The 23280-nt window shown below is 37.9% G+C and overlaps 1 protein-coding gene and 1 non-coding gene across 3 annotated transcripts; one reads left to right on the top strand and one right to left on the bottom strand.

The window, feature by feature from the left end:
- The first annotated feature begins 1515 nt into the window (after positions 1-1515).
- Positions 1516-2482, top strand: LOC143855701 (uncharacterized). 2 transcript variants are annotated; one of them, XR_013238064.1, is made up of 2 exons: positions 1516-2023; positions 2148-2482. XR_013238064.1 is itself a non-coding variant. In XM_077365777.1 (2 exons), exons 1-2 carry the CDS (start codon positions 1625-1627, stop codon positions 2154-2156), a joined length of 420 nt encoding a protein of 139 aa, XP_077221892.1. In that variant the 5' UTR covers positions 1516-1624; the 3' UTR covers positions 2157-2482. The 2 variants fall into 2 exon arrangements, 1 of the variants encoding a protein (XP_077221892.1); XM_077365777.1 differs by having other exon boundaries at positions 1516-2035.
- Positions 2483-19730: 17248 nt separating this feature from the next.
- On the bottom strand, positions 19731-19837 carry LOC143856846 (small nucleolar RNA R71). Its single transcript, XR_013238389.1, has one exon. It is a non-coding gene; the product is annotated as a small nucleolar RNA R71 (small nucleolar RNA).
- Positions 19838-23280: the final 3443 nt, after the last annotated feature.

Here is a 23280-nt window from a genome sequence, read left to right on the forward strand (position 1 = left end):
AGGTACATTTGACAGGAAATTTGATCCTCTTCCATATCCCATAATAATGATATTCAAGAGGCTCATGAAAGATAGGAAGATCCGGCTCCCGGATATCAAACCTCCACCCAATCCCTTACCCACATTCTGGAAGATGGACCAATATTGTGAATATCATAGAGGTCCAGGGCATTTGACTGAGAATTGTTTGGCCTTGAAGCATGCCATTCAAAATATGATTGACAAAAATGAATTGGCAGTGGAGAGACCAAACGTCACTCAGAACCCACTTCCCAACCATCATGCCATGCCTCCTTCTACTACCAATGCCATCTTTACTGATGAGCCTTCGCTTGATCCTTCAACTCTCATTTGTACCATTACCCCAGAAAAAGCCTATGTCATGACGTTTGATGATGGGGAGCTGGAAACATTAGAAAGGAGGAAGCCTTATGTAATTTCATTTGACGATGATGAATTGGCTGAATCGTCTTCATCTCAGATGGGTACATTTCAGATTGACGGTGTTAGAAATGCAAGGGCAGCCCCTTATGTCTTAAGGGCTGAAGATTTTGAAGAAGATGAGTTATTGTTGTTGGATAACCATTGTGACGAGATGCGTCACATGACCCGTGGCGGGCGTGTATTCAAGCCCCAAGAATTATGTGTAGAAAATCCTGCAGAAGTTGCGCGAAATGCGGAGAATCCGAGGCAGAACAAGGTCAGTGTAGATGAGGAAGAAGAGAGCTTGTTGAAACAGCTGAAAAAGACTCAGGCCAATATTTCCGTATGGGGTTTACTCATGGCCTCGTCCAAGCACAGAAAATTAGTCCTTCAAGAGCTTAATTCAGCACAGATTTCAGTTGACACTACTCCTGATGAATTGGTGAGCTTGGTTGCCATGACAAGGGTATCTAAGACCTTGTCTTTTACTGATGATGATTTGCCTTCTGAGGGCCGAGACCACACCAAATCTTTGAAAATCACAGTAGTTTGCAACAAGAAGAGAGTACCAGAGGTGTTGGTTGACAACGGCTCTGCTTTGAATGTTTGCCCGTTGAGTACTGCAACGACTCTTGGATTTGGTCCCGCAGATTTCATCCCATCTGAACAGGGTATTCTGGCGTACGATGGTACTCGCCGAGATGTGATCGGAACTCTGGTCACTGAGATACAAATCGGAGGAGAAGACTTCGAAATAGAATTCCAGGTCCTGGACATCAAAGCCTCATTTTTGCTGTTACTTGGGCGCCCTTGGTTGCACAAGTTCGGGGTTGTTCCATCCTCTCTTCACCAAAAACTGAAATTTCTTCGTAAAAACGGAGTGGTGACTGTAAAGGGAGACCCGGACCTTGAAGTAGGACTGATTACTCAGGACCTGACAATGGAGAAGTCTGAGGATGTTAGTTTAACTGGATTTTCACTAGAGGTGGCTGTCATCACCTTCAAGGAGGCTATGAATGAGGAAATTTGTTTCCTAACCAGCACAAACTCGAATGTTGTTCGGATGGTTCGCCGACAGGGATACATGCCAGGTGCAGGACTGGGTAAATATCATCAGGGTTTGACTGAGTTCCCTGAGTTTGAATCATTCAACGGTCTATTTGGGCTAGGGTACAAGCCCTCAAAGAAAGAGGTTAAAGAGATGAAGCAGCTGATGCGGAAATGGGCTGAATGTCGCCGAAAAGGGTTAGAATTACCAATGGCGCCAATTAATTTGACAATGAATGGCCGGTTTAGGCAAGAGGGTGCTGATGTCCCTTTCTGTGGTTTTGCCGAAACTTGGTTGGATGAGAATTCAGGACAGAGGTTGCCAGGTTTTGAAATTTTCTTCGATTTGCAGTTAGAGGACAAGCAGATCGGTGTGCAGACAGAAGCTGAGTCAGAAGCTGATTGGGCAGAGCATATAGAGCCGAGCCTGCTGAATTCAATGTTCCTTGAAGATTCGCAGATTATTGCTGTGATTGATCAGAGGGCTGTGATTCTGAATCCTACTCACTTAATCACCCCGGCAGAGGAACCGTTGACTAACTGGACCTTTCAGGTCATACCTCAGGTTACTTACTTAAACAGTCGTGTCCCTTCAAAAAAGTCGGTTGTCCGTAAGTCCATGTCAGTCTTTAAGTCTGATTCAGAGTCTGTTTATTCTAACGATTCTTTTGATGCAGGTACTATAAAGGTCGAGTCTTCCGAGGTCGATGTTGATTCTCCTTCTTCTAATGAGGTTGAATCAGATGCTGAGTCAGATATTCTTTTAATGCATAGTTCAGAGTTAATTGACACAAATGTCAATCTATACGTTGAGTCTGTAAATTTGTTTCAAGAGTCCATTGTAAAGCCCGATGTGGGTAATTCTTCATTCGATGTACTTGATTCAACATTTAATGAAATACAGCATTCTTCTTCTGTGTACATTCCTGCCTCTACTTTTACTTCTAATGTTTCTGCTTCAGAATCTGATAAACTTAATAATAACAATCAAGACTCCCCCTCTGATGAGGATGCCGACGACACTCCTCCTGAAATCAAATACATGATTCAACAGGATGAGAGTCGCCGAGCAAAACCACTCGAAGAGGAAATTGAAACTGTGAATATAGGTGATGAAACCTTGATTCGGGAGATTCGAATTGGCAAAATTTTATCTCCTGAAGAACGTGAGGAATTAATCACCTTGCTCAAAGAGTTCAAGGAAGTTTTTGCTTGGTCATATGATGACATGCCAGGATTAAGTGAAGAAATTGTTCAGCATCGCTTACCCTTAATCCCTGGTATTAAGCCAAAGAAGCAAAAACTCCGAAAACTCAAAACTGAATGGGAGTTGAAGGTTTATGAAGAAGTAAAGAAACTGTTAGAAGTAAAATTCATTCAAGTGGTTGAATACCCAGAATGGCTTGCAAACATCGTACCGGTGCCCAAAAAGGACGGAAAAGTTCGAATGTGTGTCGATTTTCGAGACTTGAACAAGGCAAGTCCTAAAGATGACTTCCCTCTTCCAAACATTGATCTCCTAGTTGATAATACAGCTGGTCATGCTCTTCTATCTTTTATGGATGGATTCTCAGGCTACAATCAAATTAAGATGGCGCCAGAGGACATGATGAAGACAGCATTCATTACTCAGTGGGGTACTTACTGCTACAGGGTGATGCCGTTTGGTCTGAAAAATGCTGGTGCTACATATCAGAGGGCTGCTACAACTCTTTTACATGATATGATCCATAAAGAGGTCGAGGTATATGTCGATGACATGATTGTAAAAGGCAAGACTCGACCTGAGCACACTGTTGCCCTGAGAAAGTTCTTTGAGCGAATCAGGAAGTATCAGCTTCGCCTAAATCCGAATAAGTGCGTCTTTGGTGTTACATCAGGAAAGCTCTTAGGGTTTATGGTCAGTGAAAGAGGGATCGAAGTAGACCCGCAAAAGATTAAGGCAATTCAAGAAATGCAGCCGCCGAAGACAGAAAGGCAGATCCGAGGTTTCCTTGGTAAAGTTCAATATCTGAGACGGTTCATATCTCATTTGACGATGACGTGTGAACCCATTTTCAAGCTTTTGAAGAAGAATTCGTCGAAGAAATGGAATGAAGAGTGTCAGGAGGCTTTTGAAAAGGTTAAGCAGTGTCTATCCTTGCCACCTGTTCTATCACCTGTCATTCCGGGTCAGCCGTTATTGTTGTACTTGTCTATCACAGATACAGCGATGGGTTGCATGCTTGCTCAACAAGATTCAGAGTCTAAAAGGGAGAAGCCCATTTACTATATCAGTAAGAAGATGCTGGAGTACGAGTTAAAGTACACAGTTTTAGAAAAGACATGTCTAGCATTAGTTTGGGCTACCCAGAGGCTTAGACATTATTTGCTTTCGAGCAAGATCTTTTTGCTTTCACGGATGGATCCGTTAAAATATTTGTTTGAGAAGCCAGCCCTTACAGGAAGAACCGCTAGGTGGTTGTTGTTATTGTCTGAGTTTGACATCACCTATGTCACTCAGAAATCAATTAAAGGGCGTGTTGTTGCTGAACAGTTGGCTGATGCACCCGTTGAAGAGAATGCTTTTCTGAAGGCAGAATTCCCTGACGAAGAAATCATGGATATTGAAGAAGAAGCTTCGGGTACTAAGTGGCTTATGTACTTTGATGGAGCTGTAAACAGTCGAGGACAAGGAGTAGGAGCTGTGCTTATATCCCCTCGAAAGGAGTATATTCCTGTTTCTATCAAGCTGCAATTTGAGTGCACGAACAATATGGCCGAGTATGAAGCTTGCATCGCCGGGTTAGAGGCAGCCTTAGCTTTGGAGATTCAAGATATTGATGTGTTTGGGGATTCTATCTTGATCATTTGCCAGATTAATGGACAATGGAAAACTCGAGAAGATAAATTGATCCCTTATAACACTTATTTGGAATCTTTGGTCAGAAAGTTCAAGAACATTACGTTCACTCACTTATCAAGGACCAGAAATCATTTTGCTGACGCTTTGGCTACTTTGGCCTCGATGTTAGACATTTCTATATCAATGGAGGTTCAGCCGCTAGTTGTTAAACTTCAGTGGGCCCCTTCGCATGTGAATGCAATAGAGATTTTAGCCAGGTGTCCAGATGGGAAGCCATGGTATATAGATATCAAGAATTTTATTGCTGGTAAAGGGCATCCTTCAGAAGCTTCAAGTAAAGAGAAGAAGACTCTTCAGAAGTTGGCTGCCAATTTCGTTATTTGTGGTGAAGAGCTGTACAGAAGGTCATTTGATGGCATACAGCTTCTCTGTGTTGATGAAGACAAAGCCGCAGAGCTTATTGAGCAGACCCATGAGGGAGTTTGTGGACCTCATATGAATGGAAAGATGTTGTCTAGAAAGATTTTGAGGCTTGGATTCTATTGGCCCACAATGGAAGCAGATTGCTTCGCATTTGTGAAGAAATGCCATAAGTGTCAAGTCTATGCAAATCTTATTCATGTTCCTCCTTCGGAGTTGCACTCTATGACTTCTCCATGGCCATTTTCAGTCTGGGGAATTGATATAATTGGGAAGGTTTATCCGAAATCTTCGAGCGGGCATGAGTATATTCTGGTCGCCATTGATTATTTTACGAAATGGATTGAAGCCGCTTCGTATGCTTCCATAACGTCGAATACAGTTGCGAAGTTCATTCGTGCCAATATTATTTGCAGATATGGAGTGCCTCATGAGCTGATTTCAGATAATGGGTCGCATTTCAAGAAAGAGGTGTTACACCTGTGTGAAGAATTTAAAATAAGACATCACAAGTCATCTCCTTACAGACCTCAAACAAACGGAGCTGTAGAGGCGGCAAATAAGAATGTTAAAGTCATTATTAGCAAGATGACTGAGACTTATAAAGACTGGTCGAATAAGCTTCCATATGCCTTGTGGGCTTATCGGACATCGATCAGATCTTCAACAGGTGTAACTCCATATTCTTTGGTGTACGGAATGGAGGCAGTCCTCCCCGTTGAGGTAAGGATTCCCTCTTTGAGAGTGATGATGGAAGCTGACTTGCCAGAGTCTGATTGGGCTAGAGCCAGGCATGATGAGCTGCATATGATAGACGAGAGGAGGTTAAGAGCCTTGTACCATATTCAAGGATATCAGAGGCGAATCGAGAGAGCTTTTAATAAGAAAGTTCGTGTTCGAGATTTGAAGCCCGGAGATCTAGTTTTGAAGTCCTACAGGGCACCGGTATTTGATCCTCGAGGTAAATTCAGGCCAAACTGGTCTGGTCCTTACATCGTTGATGAAGTCTTGCCTGGAAAAGCCGTAAGACTCCTCAATGAAAATGGAGAAAAATTAAATGAACCTACAAACCTGGATCAGTTAAAAAAGTATTATGCTTAAGTACACCAGGAGGCCGTCTTTGATCGACCTGAGCTTTAAGTCAACAGCCTAAATGTTTTAAACCATTTTGCAAACCCTTTGGGCCTATAAAACAATTTGTTTCTTTGATGAACCCAAACTAGGGGCATTTTTTTTATATATATAAAAAAAAAGAAAAGAAAAGAAAGTGGTTTGAACTACGTTGTGACCTGATCCCTTTTTAAGGGTACGTAGGTAGCTTGATTAATTCGGGTTCGGTCACGTCTTTTGCAAAGCCAAATGGGGCGAACTACGCGGATCTGATTCCCATTTCTTCAGGGATACGTAGGAAGTCTGGAGGGTCCAGATTCGGTCCAGTAACATGCAAATACATTAGGGTTTAGCCTTTTTGAACCTAAGCCTACCTGAAAGTCCTTATGGTGTATTTAGGCCCAGGTTTGTAGAGAAACAGAAAAAAAATAAAAAATAAAAAAATGATGGAGTCTTAGACCCGCTAAGCTGAAAACCCGAAAGGGCAGTTTAGGCAAAAATCAGGGCATTGGGCCTGCTGGATGGAAAATCTGCAAGGGCAGACAGTCCAGGCAAAAATTAAGGCACGCGGTCCGCTAAATCGAAAACCCAAAAGGGCGATTTGGTCATGGTAAGACTTCACGAAGGACGGAGCTTTCTGAAAGCCGGTTGAACTTCTATTTTTTTCTTTGATTCTTCTTTAATGTCTGAGTAAGTGCCATCAGAGCTTCTTTTGCTACTCTTTGAGTCAGGAAATTGAAACTAAACAATCTGAAGGGATAATAACCATGATGGAGATCTTGAAAAGAGTTTGAAACATCTTAAAACATGGTATTTAAAAGACTCTAAGAGTGGTAGACCTTTAACCATTTTAAAATGTTTATCAGTTTAAGAAGCAGATTCAGTCCCTTTTGGAGTCTTGTTTAAAACTCGCCTAAGTCTTTGGTCATTGTCTATCAAAGTCAGTCTGTTGTCAAGTCAAAGTCACTTTCCAGAGTCCTGTTTAGTCAGTATTCCTCCCAAAGCCGGGGTGATAAAGACTCAGAGGCTCAAAAAGGCAGAGAATTTGTGGTTCCTGTGGATAATGTAAAGCAGAGCAGTGTTCAGATGTCAACAAGCTTTCAGCTCAGTTTCGATATCAGCAGATGGCAGAGATGAGAAAATTTTGAGCGTAGCAAGTTTATTGTACCTATGAAAAACCTTGTAAACCCAGGTGTTTATCAGAAAAATTTGTTGTAATCTCAAATTTTCAGTAATAAAAGCCTTTGGCCCATTCCCTTTTTGTTGCTCTCTAATGAATTTTGTCATGGAAGTAGTCATACTAGGGGCATCTTTTATAACTTACGTCATAAAAGATGTCAAGTAATCATTGATATTTGAGATAAATATCTTTATAAAATAGAGACTAGAGAAGTTCGAACACTATTTGTAGTGAGCTTTTTAGTCGGGTTGTTCTCCTTTGGAGTTAAATTTCCTAGAAAAATCTTTATCCCAGAGGAGTTTAGAATTTACTCCAATGATTTTTAAATTTCAGTAGAATGCTTTGCGTCTTTGAAAAAGGTTTGACCTCCAAAAATTCTTTCAAGTTTCTTGAGTCCGGTCTTTGATCAAAATCATGCATCTTCGTTATTCTTTGCGAAGAGATGACTGGTTCATCAATGAAATCAATAAGAGTTGATCTTCTCTTTCAGTCATTTTGAGTTTCTCAACTTCCTGTTGTTTTGAAGATTTTCTTGATAAAGATAGAAATTACCAAAGTATGTGTTATATGATCTGGTCTTTTCTTCAAATGTTTTGAAGAATATTTTAATAGAATAAGAAACTATCGGATTTAGTGTTACACTACCTGATTGTTCCTTCAATCTGTTTTTTGAAAAAGTTTTACAAAGAGAAATTACCGAACTTGTGTTACACGGTTTGGTCCCTTTTGAGAGGTTTTTAGATAATGGAGGTTACTGAACCTGTGTTACACGGTTTGGTCTTTTTGAAAGAGATTTTTAATAGAAATGGAATTTACCGAACCTGTGTTACACGGTTTGGTCTTTTTGAAAGAGATTTTTAACAGAAATGGAAATTACCGAACTTGCGTTATGCGGTTTGGTCTTTTTGAAAGATTTTAACAGAGTTTTAAATTACCGAACTTGCGTTACGCGGTTTGGTCTTTTTTTTTTAAAGATTTTAACAGAGTTTGAAATTACCGAACTTGCGTTACGCGGTTTGGTCTTTTTTGAAAGATTTTAATAGAGTTGGAAGTTACCGAACCTGTGTTACACAGTTTGGTCTTTTTGAAATGTTTTAATAGGGAAATATTTCCAATCCTGTGTTACACGGATTGGTCTTTTCTTCCTTCTCCCGGGTATTTAGTACCCTGATGATTAGTATTGTGATGTCAAGTAGTGACTTACCTAATCATCGTTCCGCAATGTACAGCTTCCTAACGTGTTAGGAGTCATGTGTATCTGCGAAGAGGTTTGTATGAGACTGTTTAGCAGGACATACGAATTTGGATTTATGTGGAACTGTTTAGCAGAACCGCATGATCCGGAGTGATTCGCTACCTTGAAAGAGAGGAGTCAGAGTTACTCGGATAGTTAAACAGATTTATTTTCAGCAATGATCTGTATAACTATCGCTAGGCTTGAGACTTAGTCTCGCCTTGGGTATTAGGAGTTTGAGTTTAGCTCGAATATTCGAGTACCCTAATAAGTGGTCAAGTCTTAGACTGATCGAGTGATTTAAAAACTTTTAAACTCTTTGAGTGTGTGGTTTTGAACTTGTTTTGGACGAGTTTCAGTACATTGGTCTTTGGCCTATTTTGCAGGTTTCTAAAAAGGAAAAACTCTTTGAGTGTTTGGATTTATGCTTGTCTTAGACGAGTTGCATTATGGTTTCTAAAAAATGAAAACTCTTTGAGTGATTAAAATGATTTGTTTGTTTGTTTGGTTGGTGCTCTTTGAGCAGCTGTTATGTTTACTTTGGCTTAGCCTGATAAGAAAAAAAAAAAAGTGTTTGTGTTTTGCAATCGTTCATTCGTTTTTTTTTGTTAACTAGTTTAGATAGTTGAGTCATGAGTACTAGGGAGAGACTACCTCTTTGAGATGTTGTAGTTGCCGAGTTAAGAGTCAGTAAGAGGCTATCTCCCTATTGTTAGTTGAGTCTTACCTTTATGAGTATCGTTTTAAAAACTGAAAACCCAAAAATTTACTTTGCTTTCGGGTCAGTCAAAATGTGTCGTCTGTTCAGCTTTGCCATACGCGTGTTACATACGCTCTGCCAAAGAGGGGCATCTGTAGACACCCCATTTTGACCAGACCCAAATTCGTATCGATTGTGCGCAACCTCATCAAACCAGTGAATTCGGCCCCCAAATTGCACCCTAAGCTAGGTTAGGGTCTTCCATAGGTCCCCGTAAAATTTCATCGAGATCCGAGCACGTTTGATCGGTGAACGGATCGAGGCAGTGGTCGTAGTCCAAATCTGGAAGGGGGGCAAATTATCCGCACAGGGGGTGTCCTTTTGCAAAAATAGCCGAGATTTTCGCCTTTTGTCTAATAAGACAAAGCGGGCGGGGGGCAGCTAATAGTTCGCGCGCCTTATCCATAAGTGGAGTGCCGTTATCAACAGCATATTTTTTATATATATAAAAAAAATCAGAAAAATCAAAAGGCACTGTTCATCTTCTCGTGGAAAATAAAGAGAGAGAGAGTGAGAGAAAACCCAAATCCTTTTTTTTTTCTCTTCTCCGATTACTATCTCCGGCAACGGTGCCGGAGCTCCGATCACACTTCACTACCATTTCTCCATCCTAATCCCCGATTCCTCTTCTTCTCTTTCTTCTTTTTCCGGTTCCCTCCACCACCGATCCTCCTCCTCTGCAAATCCACCGGCTCCACCACCAGTCCTCCTCCTCTGCAGATCCGTAAGATTCCAGCCAATCCTTCTTCTTCCGATCGCATCCCTTGCCTCGGTAATCTTCAACATCTCCGGCAAGTTCCGATTGAGCTCCGGCCGATCATCTCTTCAGTTTCATTTTGCCGGATTCCGGCGAGCTCCGGTTGATTTTATTGCATTTTGACTCTCCTTTTCTTTTGATTTTGTCTGCAATTTTCTATTTAGAGGTCTAGGTGTCTTAGGCATCATAATTTTGAATAGGGCATCGAACTACGTGGGCTCCGATTCTTCCCGAGGCCGGGATACGTAGTGCAGCTAGGATGGATGGCCATTCTGGTCCGAGTCCAGTCCTGCATTAGAGTTAGGACTTGTCTTGTCCCGTCATACATAGCATAGATTTGTGTCTCATGTTTTGATATGTTTTCTTACTTTCTTGTACTGATACTATACCTTTGGTTGTAGCTTGCATGTGCGTGTCCACCAGAAACTTAGACACCCATTAGGCATGTCACTCATAACCTAGCTTTGCTTAGGTGACACATTTTTCATTTCATTTTACGTGTTTATTTCTCCATTCTCAGGAAATGCATGCTTAGGTAGACGATTCCTGAGGATTGTTCCCATTTCACATGATTTTTACTCAAACTTCTTTGGAATTAATGAAAATGGCATAAGAGACCAAGTGCTTGCACTCGGGCGAATTGGGGGTGCTCTCAGACCTTCCCCATTCGTAACCAGGCACGAACCCATATATATTTCTGGTTATCCATTGCACAGAGGATTTGATTTTAGGGTTCCATGGCCTATCCATGGATGGCGACTCTGAGTTCTTTTTAGGTACATCTCGGTTTCGAGCCCTGGCTCCTGATCAGGATGTATCTCATTCGTTTTGTATCGCCACTCGTGCTATGCTGTGAGGGTGGCATCCGTTTCGAGAGTTCCTTGGCAGAGCTCTCCTTCACATTGTGGAGATCTTAGAGGATTGCTGTGGGGACCTCGCGTCCCTCGCCGCACTCGTCCTCTCAGGATCGGGGTCCACAGGTATCAAGTGAGATGGTGAGACATCCTAGTAACACATGCTCCCCCCTGAATAATTGCATATATATGAGTATATTCATATACATATAGCAAATAAAGACACATATGGCTTATCATAGTTAAGATGCTGGCATATAGCCAAACGATTAGATGTCTTAATTAGAGGTGATAGTACTGTCTCCCTCTTAACTAGTAAGAAGGCTAAGAGCATCAATTGAATAGCTTTTAACTTTAAGGTTTAACATCTTTACCATGCAGCTACTATCAATCAAGGAGTGATACAATGCAAATAGAATGCTATACAAATAGACAATTATAGACTTACCAATGATAGCTAATGATGGTAAGTATTTAAGAATCTATCCTAGGACTAGTAACTCTATCCTAGTGTGAATGCAACTGGTTCTACAAGATTTCCTATAAAGGCACACTAGTTTTCAATTATTTAGGGAATGTTCATTTTCATTTTTATGTTCTCTATTAACTTATTAGATGTGTTTTGATGGATTAAGTCCAATTAAATAATTAAGTGTGATTATCAAAACACATTTAATTTAAATTTTTACTTTTTGAAAGCTAATTATATACATATTTCATTTTTAGCACACATTTAGCTTTTTAGGCATAATCTCATGATTTTAATAATGTTCATAGTTTGCAATGAACTCATGAGATACAAGTTTGAGTATTTTTAGATTTCTCATAATACCAAATCTCTAAAAGTTTAATGGGGATCTATCTTAAGAATATTTGAATATTAATATACATAGATAACATGTATAGCATAATGTGTGTATATCTTTACATTAGATCACATGTGTCTAACTAAATGGATTTTAATAATTATCTCTTTTAATGATTTCACTTTCGTTTGAAGTTCATATATCTAGAATGTTTTAAATTCAATTATTTTGTGAACTTATCAATGTCATTTGGATAATGTAGATGTTCAACTATGAAACATACTTCATAGGACAATGTATTCTAATGTGCATATTTTGAATTTTTTCCTAGATTTTCAGTTTTCTAGTGCACATAAGTTTATTGTGAAGGGTTTTAAGATGATTAAAATATTCTTAGCATTTCCCTTTCATCAATGAGTTAGGCTTCACTTGTTTGTTTGTTTTATGTTCTTTTTAGACTTATTTCAAAACAAGTGAGTCACATGTCATAAATGAATGATCATATTGAAGCTCTTACACATGATTAGTTCAATTAGAAGTCAAGATAACTCATATGAATCTCTCATTTTGAACCAAGTTTTAAATTTTTCCTTAAATGATCTAAGATTTTGAATTCAAGGGAACTATATCCAAACCCAAGGATATTCAAGAGTGTCTCAATGATAAACACTTTTAGCTAATGAATCAACTTAAGAATTTCTCATAATATTAACAATGGTTTTAAAAATTCACTAAGTTTTGTATTTTGACCCAACCTTGTTTGTTTAAAAAAAATGTCTAAGGTTTGATTTACAATGATTTTACTTCGACATAGCATTTTTCTTGATTTTTGATCATTTCTTCTATTTTCAAATTTTGTTCTATTTCTTTTATGTTTGCTAGAATGACATGATCAACAACTCTAAAATACATTTAGCAATAGCAAGATAATACTTAGGAACCTATCTTGAACCAACATAAGCTATTCCTATGGGTCAGTACTAAGTGCGTGACTAAGTTTTTAAGGCGATACTAAAACACTTAGACCATACTATATGATCATACCATTAAAAGGGAATGTACTTTATTTTGCACCATGATATGAGTTTATAGAGATCAATATAATATATCATGTTATTAATGGTATGAAGGCCTAAATATAGATCCATATAGATAAAGCAAGATAAGTATATGTGTATCTATGATATATTTTTAAAAAGATGTGAACTTTAAGCACTAATGGATACATGTAGCTAATCAATAATGAACACATGTATCACATAACTCATCTTTAAATGATTTAAATATTGAAGCACAATCAACTAGATGCAAGGGAGTCAATCTATCTTAGGAGTATAGCATCTAGCATGCATGATTACGAAAGATATGACTTTTAAGAACAAGTATAGACTAGATACAAGAAGTGAAGTATCTAGAGCACTTTTTCAATAGATATGACAATTAAGTGCACATGAGATACAAAGTAATAAACTTCAAATGCACGTATCTTCTTGAGATTTTTCAAAAGATCTTACAATATAAGCATAACCTCTAAATCTACTATACAATCATGATGAAGATTCAAGTGAGGGGTTATGGAACCCAAACCATCTTGAATCTAACCAAGTTTGTGTAATGTAATAAATCTTTTGTAACCCACACAAACATAGAACTATTTACAAATCTAAACTTACATCTAGATTTGTAATGTCCATATCTACTACAATAATCACAAGATGCAAATGAATAGGTAGATGAGCAACAAGATAAACTACATGAGTGTTCACAAACATGTTTGGCTTTGTCTTCTTGTAGTGTATGGTCTTCCAAAATTAGTTTTTCATGTTTAATCTTTATCTCATATATCTCTTGTTTTAGAACTTTTAACTCATGAAATGTGTTTGTTCTTAGTTTTTCTTCATTGAGTTTCAATTCCTTTATTTTCTTTTCCAATTTCTTATTATTTTTAATTAACTCCTTTTTTCATCTAATAGATCTTGATCATCTTTTTCCGATTCTAATACTTCATTAGAAATAGAGGTAAGAGAGTGTTTGAGTTTTTCATTTTTTGAAAGTTCAACATTTAAAACCTCCTTTAATTTTTCACATTTATCAACAAGTTCATTAATATTTGGAGTTTCATAACATATACTATCATTTATATTCTCTAAAGTAATAAGACAAGTTGCATTACAATTGTTTTCAAGTTGAGACCATATTTCATTAGCATTTTTGCAAGTAGAAATACTTTTAAACAAATATGCCGGTAAAGCACAACATATGGCACTCATAGCTTTAGAATTCAAGGCAAACAATTTTTTTTGATATTAATTTACTCTCTTAGATTTGCATAGTGTGAATCCATTTTCTATTACTTTTAACAAGTCATTATCTAAACTCTTTAGATAAGACCTCATTTGGATCGACCAAGATTTAAAGTCGGTGCCATAAAATCTAGAAAGTCTAGATGCCATTAGGTTGCCAAAAGATCTTTCTCTTGTAGGTTTTCAATAGAAAGCTTCTTTAAGAGCCTTAGCTTTGATACCAAATGAAATCCCACAGGGGCAACCCAAGAGGGGGTGAATTGGGTGATTTAAAAATTTTGCTCTAAATATAAAAGGGTGTGTAAGATTAATCCTACATTATTCTAACCCTTGTTCAAAGGTGCTTGGTGGAAAATGAAGAAAGAGATATTACCAATCACCAAAGAAAAATTAAGAAGCAATAAAAGAGGTAGAGAGAAATACCACACAATGAAGACAAAAAGATTTATAGTGGTTCGGTCTATCAACAAGACATACTCCACTCTTCCAAGTTTGTCTCCTTGGGTACTCTACTAATGATGAGATTCTACTATAATCAAATCTCCAAGCCGTATAATCACTTCTCCGCCTCCGAGGGAACAAACCCTCTTCACACCGGATTCACTTTTGTTAACGGGCCGAATCGTAGATCCTCGATTACAATCAAGCTTCTCCTTTTTCAATGGCTGAAGCGTAAACCCCTCTTCACAATCTTGATTCACCTTTCTCAGCGGGTCGAATCGAAGTCCCTCAATACAATGAAGATAAAGAATGAAGAACTCTCAAAGCCTCTTGATAGGCTGATTTTACAAAGATTGAAGCTCACAATCTCTCCAAAAGATTACACAAATGAAAAGCCCTATGGAGATCTTCTTCAAAATGAAATATGCAAGTTCAAAACTCTTTGAAGAAATTAATGGATTTGAAGGTTAAAGCTCAAATAAGGTTCCCAATAAGTCCAAAAGTCTCTTAATCCATAAGAAAACAATGTTTTTGTAGCCCACAATGATTCATGACCGTTTGGGGTAGTTTGGGCAAGAAAAGACAAAAACGGGTCAAAAAAGCAAGTAGTTGTTAAGCCCCAATGGCTAGTTTCTTGCGCAGTGCTGGTCGACCGGGGTAGGGCGGTCGCCCTCAGGAGAGTTGTTGGAATTTAAAAAAACGGCAATTTTAGTGCCCCGGTCCACCGGGGTCCCGAGGTCGACCACGGATGCAAAAAACATTTTTTTGCCGCGATCTTATAGAATTCTTATCTCACTCGTTTCTTATCGGATTTTGACTCTCTTATACTTGATTTGAATGGAAACGATAAGATCTATCTGTTAAAAATATTTTCAAAAATATTTTGGATAAATTAAAGTGGAAAGAAGTTGTTGTCCACTATACGAGTGCCAATTTTGATGTCATTCACTTTTCAACTTAACTTAGCACTTGAGATTTGATTCATTGGGCAATGACCTTTTATTTTTAGAATGTTTAGGTTCTTTGAAAATGATTTTTCATGAAATGTAATTTGGTCTCAATGGTGGTTTTGAAAAGGGTATGAAAAACTCTTTGAAATGCAAAATCACATGAAAAAGATCTCCAATACAATCTAGAAATGTAAACTACTTAGTACCTTGATTGTATTGGCTTCAAAGGTCTTCCTTGGGATCTTGGGCTTGGAAGTGAACACTAGAAAAAGCTTGCTACATGTTACTTCTTCTTCAATCATCTTCACTTTGAATGCTTGAGATAGTCACCAACACTTGTTCATCTTCAAGCTCCTGTTGGCATTGTGCAAGGCATGCTTGTGGGATCTTTAAGCTGAGCTTTCTGCTTGGAAATCTTCCAAGGATGATGCCTCCAATGTGTGCAAGCTCTCTTAGTTCCTTTGCGCATGTGGATCCTCAAGCCTTGTGCTATGTTGTATTGTGTAATGGCGATATGACATATGAAGTTCCAGTTTAAGGCACAACACTCCAAAGCAACACATAGTCCATATGGACTAATCAATTTAGGTTTGCTAGCATCAAAACAAGAAGGTAAAAGTGAATAGTTGAACCCATGGGAACCATTGGGCTAACACTGCTGGTCAAAACAAAGAACTTAACTTATGTGAGTCCAAAATTGATCACAGGACACAAATTTACCTCTATCTTGTGTCCAATAATCAACATCTGACACACTATTGGTTCTAAAATCCCAAAACAAAAATGATTTCAGAACATGAAAAAACTAAAATTCAGAGCAAGGTAGCAGATGAAATTACCATCGAATGATGCTTCAGAATCATTGCCCCAAATTACAGAAAAATCACAAATCTAAAATGCGAAAGGAAAAAAAGGGAAAAATTATAGAAAAAGGGAAATATCGCAATTCTAATCAAAGACATTCTGTGATTTTTCCCTTGTTTCCTTCCTTCAGATTTGGGCTTCGGAACAAATCATACGAAAAAAACATCACAAACCATAAAAACAATCACAAAACCTAAGCTTGCCTAAGATTTGGAAACCCTAAAAAGAAAAAAAAGGAAAAAACAAGTTTGCCAAGAACAAACCCAACACAGAAAAAAATAGACCCTAAAAGTACTTCACAAACACTAAGTTTGCTTGAGATTTTTAAACCCTAGAAAGAAAACAAAGGTAAAAACAAGTTTGCCAAAAAGAAACCCTAAATAGAAAAAAATAAACCAAAGCAAGGAAAGAACAAGAAACCCTAAAAATACAATTTAAAACCTAAGCCTGTTCTTGCTGTTTGGAAGGACAAAAAACCAAAAAATATACGCACTTGGAAGGAGAGAAGGCCGTTCGAGAAAAGAGTCATCGGCGTGAGGTAAGCCCGTAGGAGAAGAGAATCGTTGGTGATGAGCACATTTATGTGTGAATTGTAGGTAGGAAAAGCAAGCATATTTCATATTTAGGCAGTACTACTAAGGTATTTTGCTTGTTTATGGTGTTTCAGGTTGTTTTCTAGATTTTCACTGAAAATATAGCTAATGAGATGGAGTTTCAAGGGAAAAAAGTAAACCTTGGAAAATCATGGATAAAAAATAAGAGTGCAAATCTAACAGGGTGTGGCAATATCAATTTGTAACTACTTTGTATTTTTGCCCATCAATTCGTTGGTTCGAATTGGCTTTTGGAAATGCTTTGAGGAGTGCAACTAATTTTTATTATAGCCTATCATTTGGATGGTTTAGATCGACTTATTGAAATGGTTAGAGCGCCATCAATTTACATTCTGATCCATTAAATTGGACGGTTTGGATGGTTTAATCAACTTATATAGTGGGCTATCAAATGGCCGATTTGGATTACTCTATAGAGGAGCACGAGTTATTTATTTTGCAGCCCATTAATTTCAACAGTTCAGATCATCTCCTTGGAATGGTTTAGTGGTGAAATTAATTTACATGATTGACCGTCAATTGGATGGCTTGGATCGTTCCTTGGAAAGGATATAGAGGAGAGGCAAATATAATTGTTTATGTGTATTACAGAGGAGGGGTAGATTTGCTATTTGCAAATAATTGTGGCGTGGTTGCAATTTGTACAAAGAGTAGGGATAACTTGGTCGTTTCACAAAATAACCAAGAGAAAAAATAGGGAAAGAGGCAACGATTTAGCTCTCTCTATCTTGGACGTTTTTCCTTGCACGTTTTTGGAGAAAAATACAACATTGGAGTTCGGCCAAGTTGGAAATTGAATGGTTTGGATCATCCCATCTCCCCCTAATTCGTCTCTCCATCTCCCACTTCCTATTTCATTTCCCCTTCTCCCACTAAAAATAGCAATTTCCTATTTCGTCTCACCCCCTAATTCGTCTCTCTCTTCCTTATTTAGTTGGAATTATTTCTTATTTTGAATGGTAGAGATGTAATCACATGTGCATATCCCTCAACTGAGAAACTTTCCATTATTATTTTTCTAACATTTAGAAAGTTGCTTGAGGATATAATTGGAAGGTTTTGTACATAACTTTGGAAAGAGAATAAACAGGGAAAGTAACCCATATTTTTTTAGAAAAGATATAGCAAGCCTATTTAACCTTTGATCTCATCTATCCATTTATTTCCTAATCTAGTCAAATAATCTTCACCCTACATCGTTTTCCATCTCTCAATTTAGCAACCTTTCTCACCCCTATTCTATATATATCACTCCCAACTATCTTTCTTGAATTTTAGGGTCGTCTCGTCTCGTCGCGTCTTCAGGATTTTTTTTCTCTTTTTCTCTCCCTCTAAAATTCGTCCAAGAATTTTCTCTTCGCTAATTTTCGTACAAAATTTTCACTTTTGTTTTCTTTATCATTACATATTTGCTTACACTATTTTTCACTTGCTTTTTCATCTTGTCTTACCCGTTCTCATCTTCCATCAAGAGGCTCGATCTAACCATCCAAGATCAATCCAAGTCGAGATCAAGGCATTGAAGGAGGACAAGGATTCAACCGTTGACGGAGGAGAAAAAGACTAAGTTTTTCTTATTTTTGCTCTTTATTTCAATTCCAATTCGTTGTACTCTTGTTATAATTCCAATTAAGGAAAAGTTATTTTTGTTTATTTTTCTTTTCAAGTTCTTAGATGGCTTTGTTTTTCTTTATTTTTGTTTCTTTCACCTTTTCCATGAACAACTAAATCTTATTTACTTAGGGTTTAGATGAAGCCATGGGGAAGGAGAAAGATTGTTGATTAAAATCAATGGTATGAAATAATATAATATATAGGGTTTTATAATATTGGATTCCCAATTATTCATATCATTGGATTTTATCCTTTTGTATGCGTAATTGTTGATGAAAAATTATAAAAACTTATATAATCTTTGAAATTAGATAGTGTATTTGATCAATTACTCATGGGCAATGACATCCATTGATCTTTTTTCCCATAGAGTAACTATTAAATATACAATTCAATACTAAAATTGGTTTGATTAATAATCCAATCCAAACCCATGGTGGATTCTAACCCTAAGTAATCTTTTAATTGAATAAGGTTTCAATTCAATTTCTAATTACTTTTGCCATCAAATTTCCAATTCAATATAGAGTAGTTTTTCAATCCAATTTTCTAATTAATTTAGGCTTTTAGATTTTGGTTTTCTAATTAGATTAGATAGGTAATTAATAGAAATCATTAGAATATTGGTTCACTTTGCCTAAATATAAGGGTTAAAATTTTAATCGTTTCTTCATTGTGTTCAACTCGTATCTATTTAGCTTTTAAATTTAAATATATTATTGGATCCGATGTTGTAATCCACAAAAATCTTGAGTACATTCCAGGTAATAATATATCGTAAGTTTATTTTCCAAATAGTATAAGGGTAGAAATCATAATTCTCTTCCCTGAGTTCGACCCGTATCTACACGCGATCCATGCACTTGCGGTTATTTAATATCACAATCAAGTTTTTGGTACCATTGCCGGGGAAGAGTTTGATTACTTTAATTCTTATATTATTCGAAGTGATTCTTATTTTTCTTTTAGTTTTAATTATTTGTCTGTTTACTGTGGCTTTTGGCTACTTCTTTTTCTAACTTTGCTATTTTCTGTGTATGAGTGCAGGTTGGCTGCACAATTCTGTCAACCGCTTGGAGAGAGTGATTCGATCAGAAACACAGACGGGAATTCAACCAATTCCAATTTCCATGGCGGAAGAGAAAGTTCCCAAAACCGTTCGCGATCGTTTATACCCTGCCTGAGTAGCACAACCATCTTGTATTCGATTGCCAACTGCTCAGGGCAATAATTTTGAGTTAAAATTGCAATTTATTACGATGCTCCCTCACTTTCACGGGCTCCCTTATGAGGATGCCTACTTATTTTTACAAGAGTTTGGAGCGATATGTGCTTTAATTAAATTACAACAACTCACTGATGTTGCGGTAAAGTTGAGGTTCATTACCTTATCACTCAAAGAGGGAGCTAAAAAATGGCTTTATGGTTTGCCCACAAACTCCATCACCACTTGGGAGGAGTTTACAATAGCATTTCTTAAAAACAATTTTCCTTCACATAAAACCAACAAATTAAGAAATGATATTCTTCAATTTAGGCAAAAACCTCATGAGTCGTTTTCAAAATTCATGGAGAGATTCAAAGATCTACTCTAAGAATGTCCTCACCACGGCTTAGATACGTGGCACCTTTGCCAAATCATATATGAGGGCATTGATTTTCAAACCAAACAATTATTAGTGTCCATGTGCCCTACAGGATTCACATCCTATACGGATGAAGACGAGGCTTAGAAGTTCTTACTTGATTTGGCAGAAAAGACCCGTGAGTGGGAATCCACTCAAGAAAGTGAAAGGGCCACATCAAGCAAGGGGTTCTTTATTGAGGGTACCGTGGCTAAGGAGGCCCAATTAGATAGCCTAATTAAAAGGCTTGTGGCTATAGTTGTAAAGGGACCCGCACAAGTAAATCAAATCAATTAAAGTGTCCCCATGTGCAATTGGTGCTAAGCTCCTGACCATGTCATGGAAGAGTGCCGAAATTTGTCAAAGTTTGGTAATTCTACTAAAAATGCAAGTACTTTGTTTACAAATAACCCATATAGTAGCACTTATAATTCGAGATGGAGAAATCATCCCAATTTGTCTTGAAGCCAAGGGAGCTACCAAGGTGGGCCATCCAATTTCCAAGGTCAAGGCCAATTCGGCCAACCTAGGCCCACCTTCCCCCCACTTATGTTTGGCCACCCTAGCCACACCCCCATCCTTTCAAAACCCAATTTTAAATAATGTTTCAAATTAGCAACCACCGGGTTTTCAAAAACAAGGGGAATCAGCCCGAATAGCTTCTTTGGCGAAAAATATGAAACTTCTCATGACTACCTTTATGATAGGCCAACATAACGTAGAGAAAAAAATTTCTCAACTTGCCATTGCTTTACATGAGAGGGAAATGGGTAAGATGCCAAGTCAAAACGTTCCTAACCCAAGGAACATGAATGTGAATGTGAATCAATACCAACCGCCAAATCAGTTGACTGCCATTCAACCAATTCCACCATCGCAAGAGCCCTCCAACCAATGCAATGTCGTATCTGCTTTAAGGAGTGGCCGAGATTATCACAAGGAAGAGGTCAGATCCAAACCCTCTAAAGATCATCAGGACATAACCGAAGAGGTAAGTAAAGGTTCTCTTCACACAAGTTCAACTACGGAACCCGAAAAGGTAAGTAAAGAGCAATCTGTTTCACCACCTGAAAAGGAATATATGCCTAAGGCTCAAAAATCCCAAAAGGCAACACAAGAGGGGGGGTGAATTGGGTTATTAAAATTTTTACCCTAATGAAGTGTAATGTTAAAACCAATTTCAACAATTAGAAATTATAAGTTCAATTAAGATATTGAAATCAATCACAAGTCTAAATCTAACCCTTGTTCAAATAATTATAAATATAAAGAAAGGTTAGATATTACCAAAACACCCAAAGGAGGCAAGAAAGAGAACAATTAGACCACACAAAGATTTATAGTTGTTCGGTCACAAACGGACCTACTCCACTACCCAAGTACTTGGTCTTTCCCTGGGATTTTCCTTCAGTATAATGGGATTCTTCAAAATGCCGAATCCCCAAGCTTTAAATGAACACTGTCTCCAAGGGAACAAACCCTCTTCGCACAACCGCCTCCAAGAAGTCAACCCTTTTCGCCTACCACCTCAAAGGGAAACAACTTCTCTTCGCGAACCGCCTCCAAGGGTATCACTCCTCTTTGCGCCGGATTCACCTTTGTTGTCAGGCTGAATCGTAGACTCCGATTACAATAAAAAATGGAAGAAAATGAAGCTCACTCAATGCCTCTTGATAGGTTAATACATATAATCAATAGCTCACAAATCACTCAAAATGATTACAAATAAAAGCTCTAAGGAGTGCCTCTTAACAAGAAGTAAATGCAAGAATAAATGCACAAGAGGTAGAAGATGAATCCTTTTAATTTTCAAAAGTACAAGCTTTAGGGTTTGAAAAATGTTAGTTCAAAAGGTTCTTTGAAAGGTCTTGAATGAGGTATAAATAGCCCAAGTATTTTTATGACCGTTTGGGTGCAATACTGTAGATATTTGGCCAAGAAAAAGTGAGTCGCGCAAGCCCCAACGGCTACTTTGCCAATCGGGGGCGGTCGACCTGGGTGTCGCGGTCGCCCACCCTTATCTGGCACTTCTTTTTAATTTTGAATTTCAAGCTTCCGTGGTCGACCGAGAATGTTGCTGTTGCCCGCCGAGGGCTTCCTATTTGTTTTATTTTTCATTCAAAACCTATCCGCAGTCGACCTAGCTAATGGCGATCGACCTCCAAGACCTTTCTGGATTGCTCCAAACAAATCAGGAGCATATCCGCAGTCGACTGGGTTGTCCTTGGTCGACCAGCCCACTATTATCGGGTGATTACTGGAGTTCTAGCAACCATCCAGCCGTCGCCCGGGAGACCCTGGTCGACTGACCCTGCTTTGAAATTTAATTTTTGCAAATTAAGACCTTATGGCTTTGAGCTTCTTCCCTATGTTTTCAAATACCTTTATAAGTTTGTCAAAGTATGTTTGAAAGGATTTTGAAAATACCAATTCATGCAAAGAACTTAATGTCAAGAGGACTCTACTATGTACTAAAGCCTAATGGACATTGAGTCTTCTTGAGCCTTCATCTTCTAGGTACTTGCATGAAATGTCTTGACTTGAAGAGTCTTCTATCTTGCCTTTGTGCTTGTGGTTTCCTTGAATCTTCAATGGTTGTAGGATGACCACCAATGCTTGACTTTCTTCAAGTCGAGCCCTTCTATTGGCACTTTGCTAGGCATGCTTGTGGGATCTTTAACTTGAGCTCTTGACTTGAACATCTTCCGAGGATGATGCCTCCCATGTGTGTACAAGCTCATTTGATTCGTTGTGCATGTTGATCCGCAAGACATGTGTTGTGTAATGGCGATATGACATGTAAAGTTCCTGTCGAAGGCACAACATTACAAAGCAACACATTAGTCCATAAAGACTAATCAATTTGGATTTGCTAGCATCAAAATAAAAAGCTAAAGGTGAATGATTGAATGTATGGGAACCCTTGGGCTTACATTCTCCCATTTTTTATGATGGCAAACCAAATTGATTAGGAGGTGGGAGATATCAACATAATAGATAAATGAGCATTAAACGATATAAACAATGAAGCTTTGCTCCCCCTCACTATATGTACAAGTGTAATATAACAGTATAAAGCAAGAGATGCATGTAGAATATGAACTACCAAATCAATTTCAAAATTCTCCCCCTTTGGCAGCAGCAAAAATGAAGGTTTTAACAGTCTAAGTTCAATATATAGTACCAAGCACTGCAATCATTACTCACCCTATCTACTTATCATGAATATGAGATGTTTAAAGTGAAACATGCATGATAAGAACAGTCAAACATAGACATATGGAATGACAGTGTGAAACACTTCTATGTTTGTGGATGGACATAGGTGAATGGTATATATTACAAATGACTTCTATAGCTCATGAAACTAATGATGATATAACCTTTTAAGCTCTTTTAATGCTTATCATAAGGGTTTTAAAAGTATCATGCA

Source organism: Tasmannia lanceolata, unplaced genomic scaffold (genome assembly GCF_043159265.1).
Source record: "Tasmannia lanceolata isolate RefF3 unplaced genomic scaffold, GAP_Taslan_0.1 ptg000023l, whole genome shotgun sequence".
In the NCBI taxonomy this organism is placed as follows: Eukaryota; Viridiplantae; Streptophyta; class Magnoliopsida; order Canellales; family Winteraceae; genus Tasmannia; species Tasmannia lanceolata.

What these genes read in the sequence shown, in the direction of transcription:
- LOC143855701 (XM_077365777.1), top strand. Translation starts at nt 1,625, where the DNA reads ATGAAGCAGCTGATGCGGAAATGGGCTGAATGTCGCCGAAAAGGGTTA.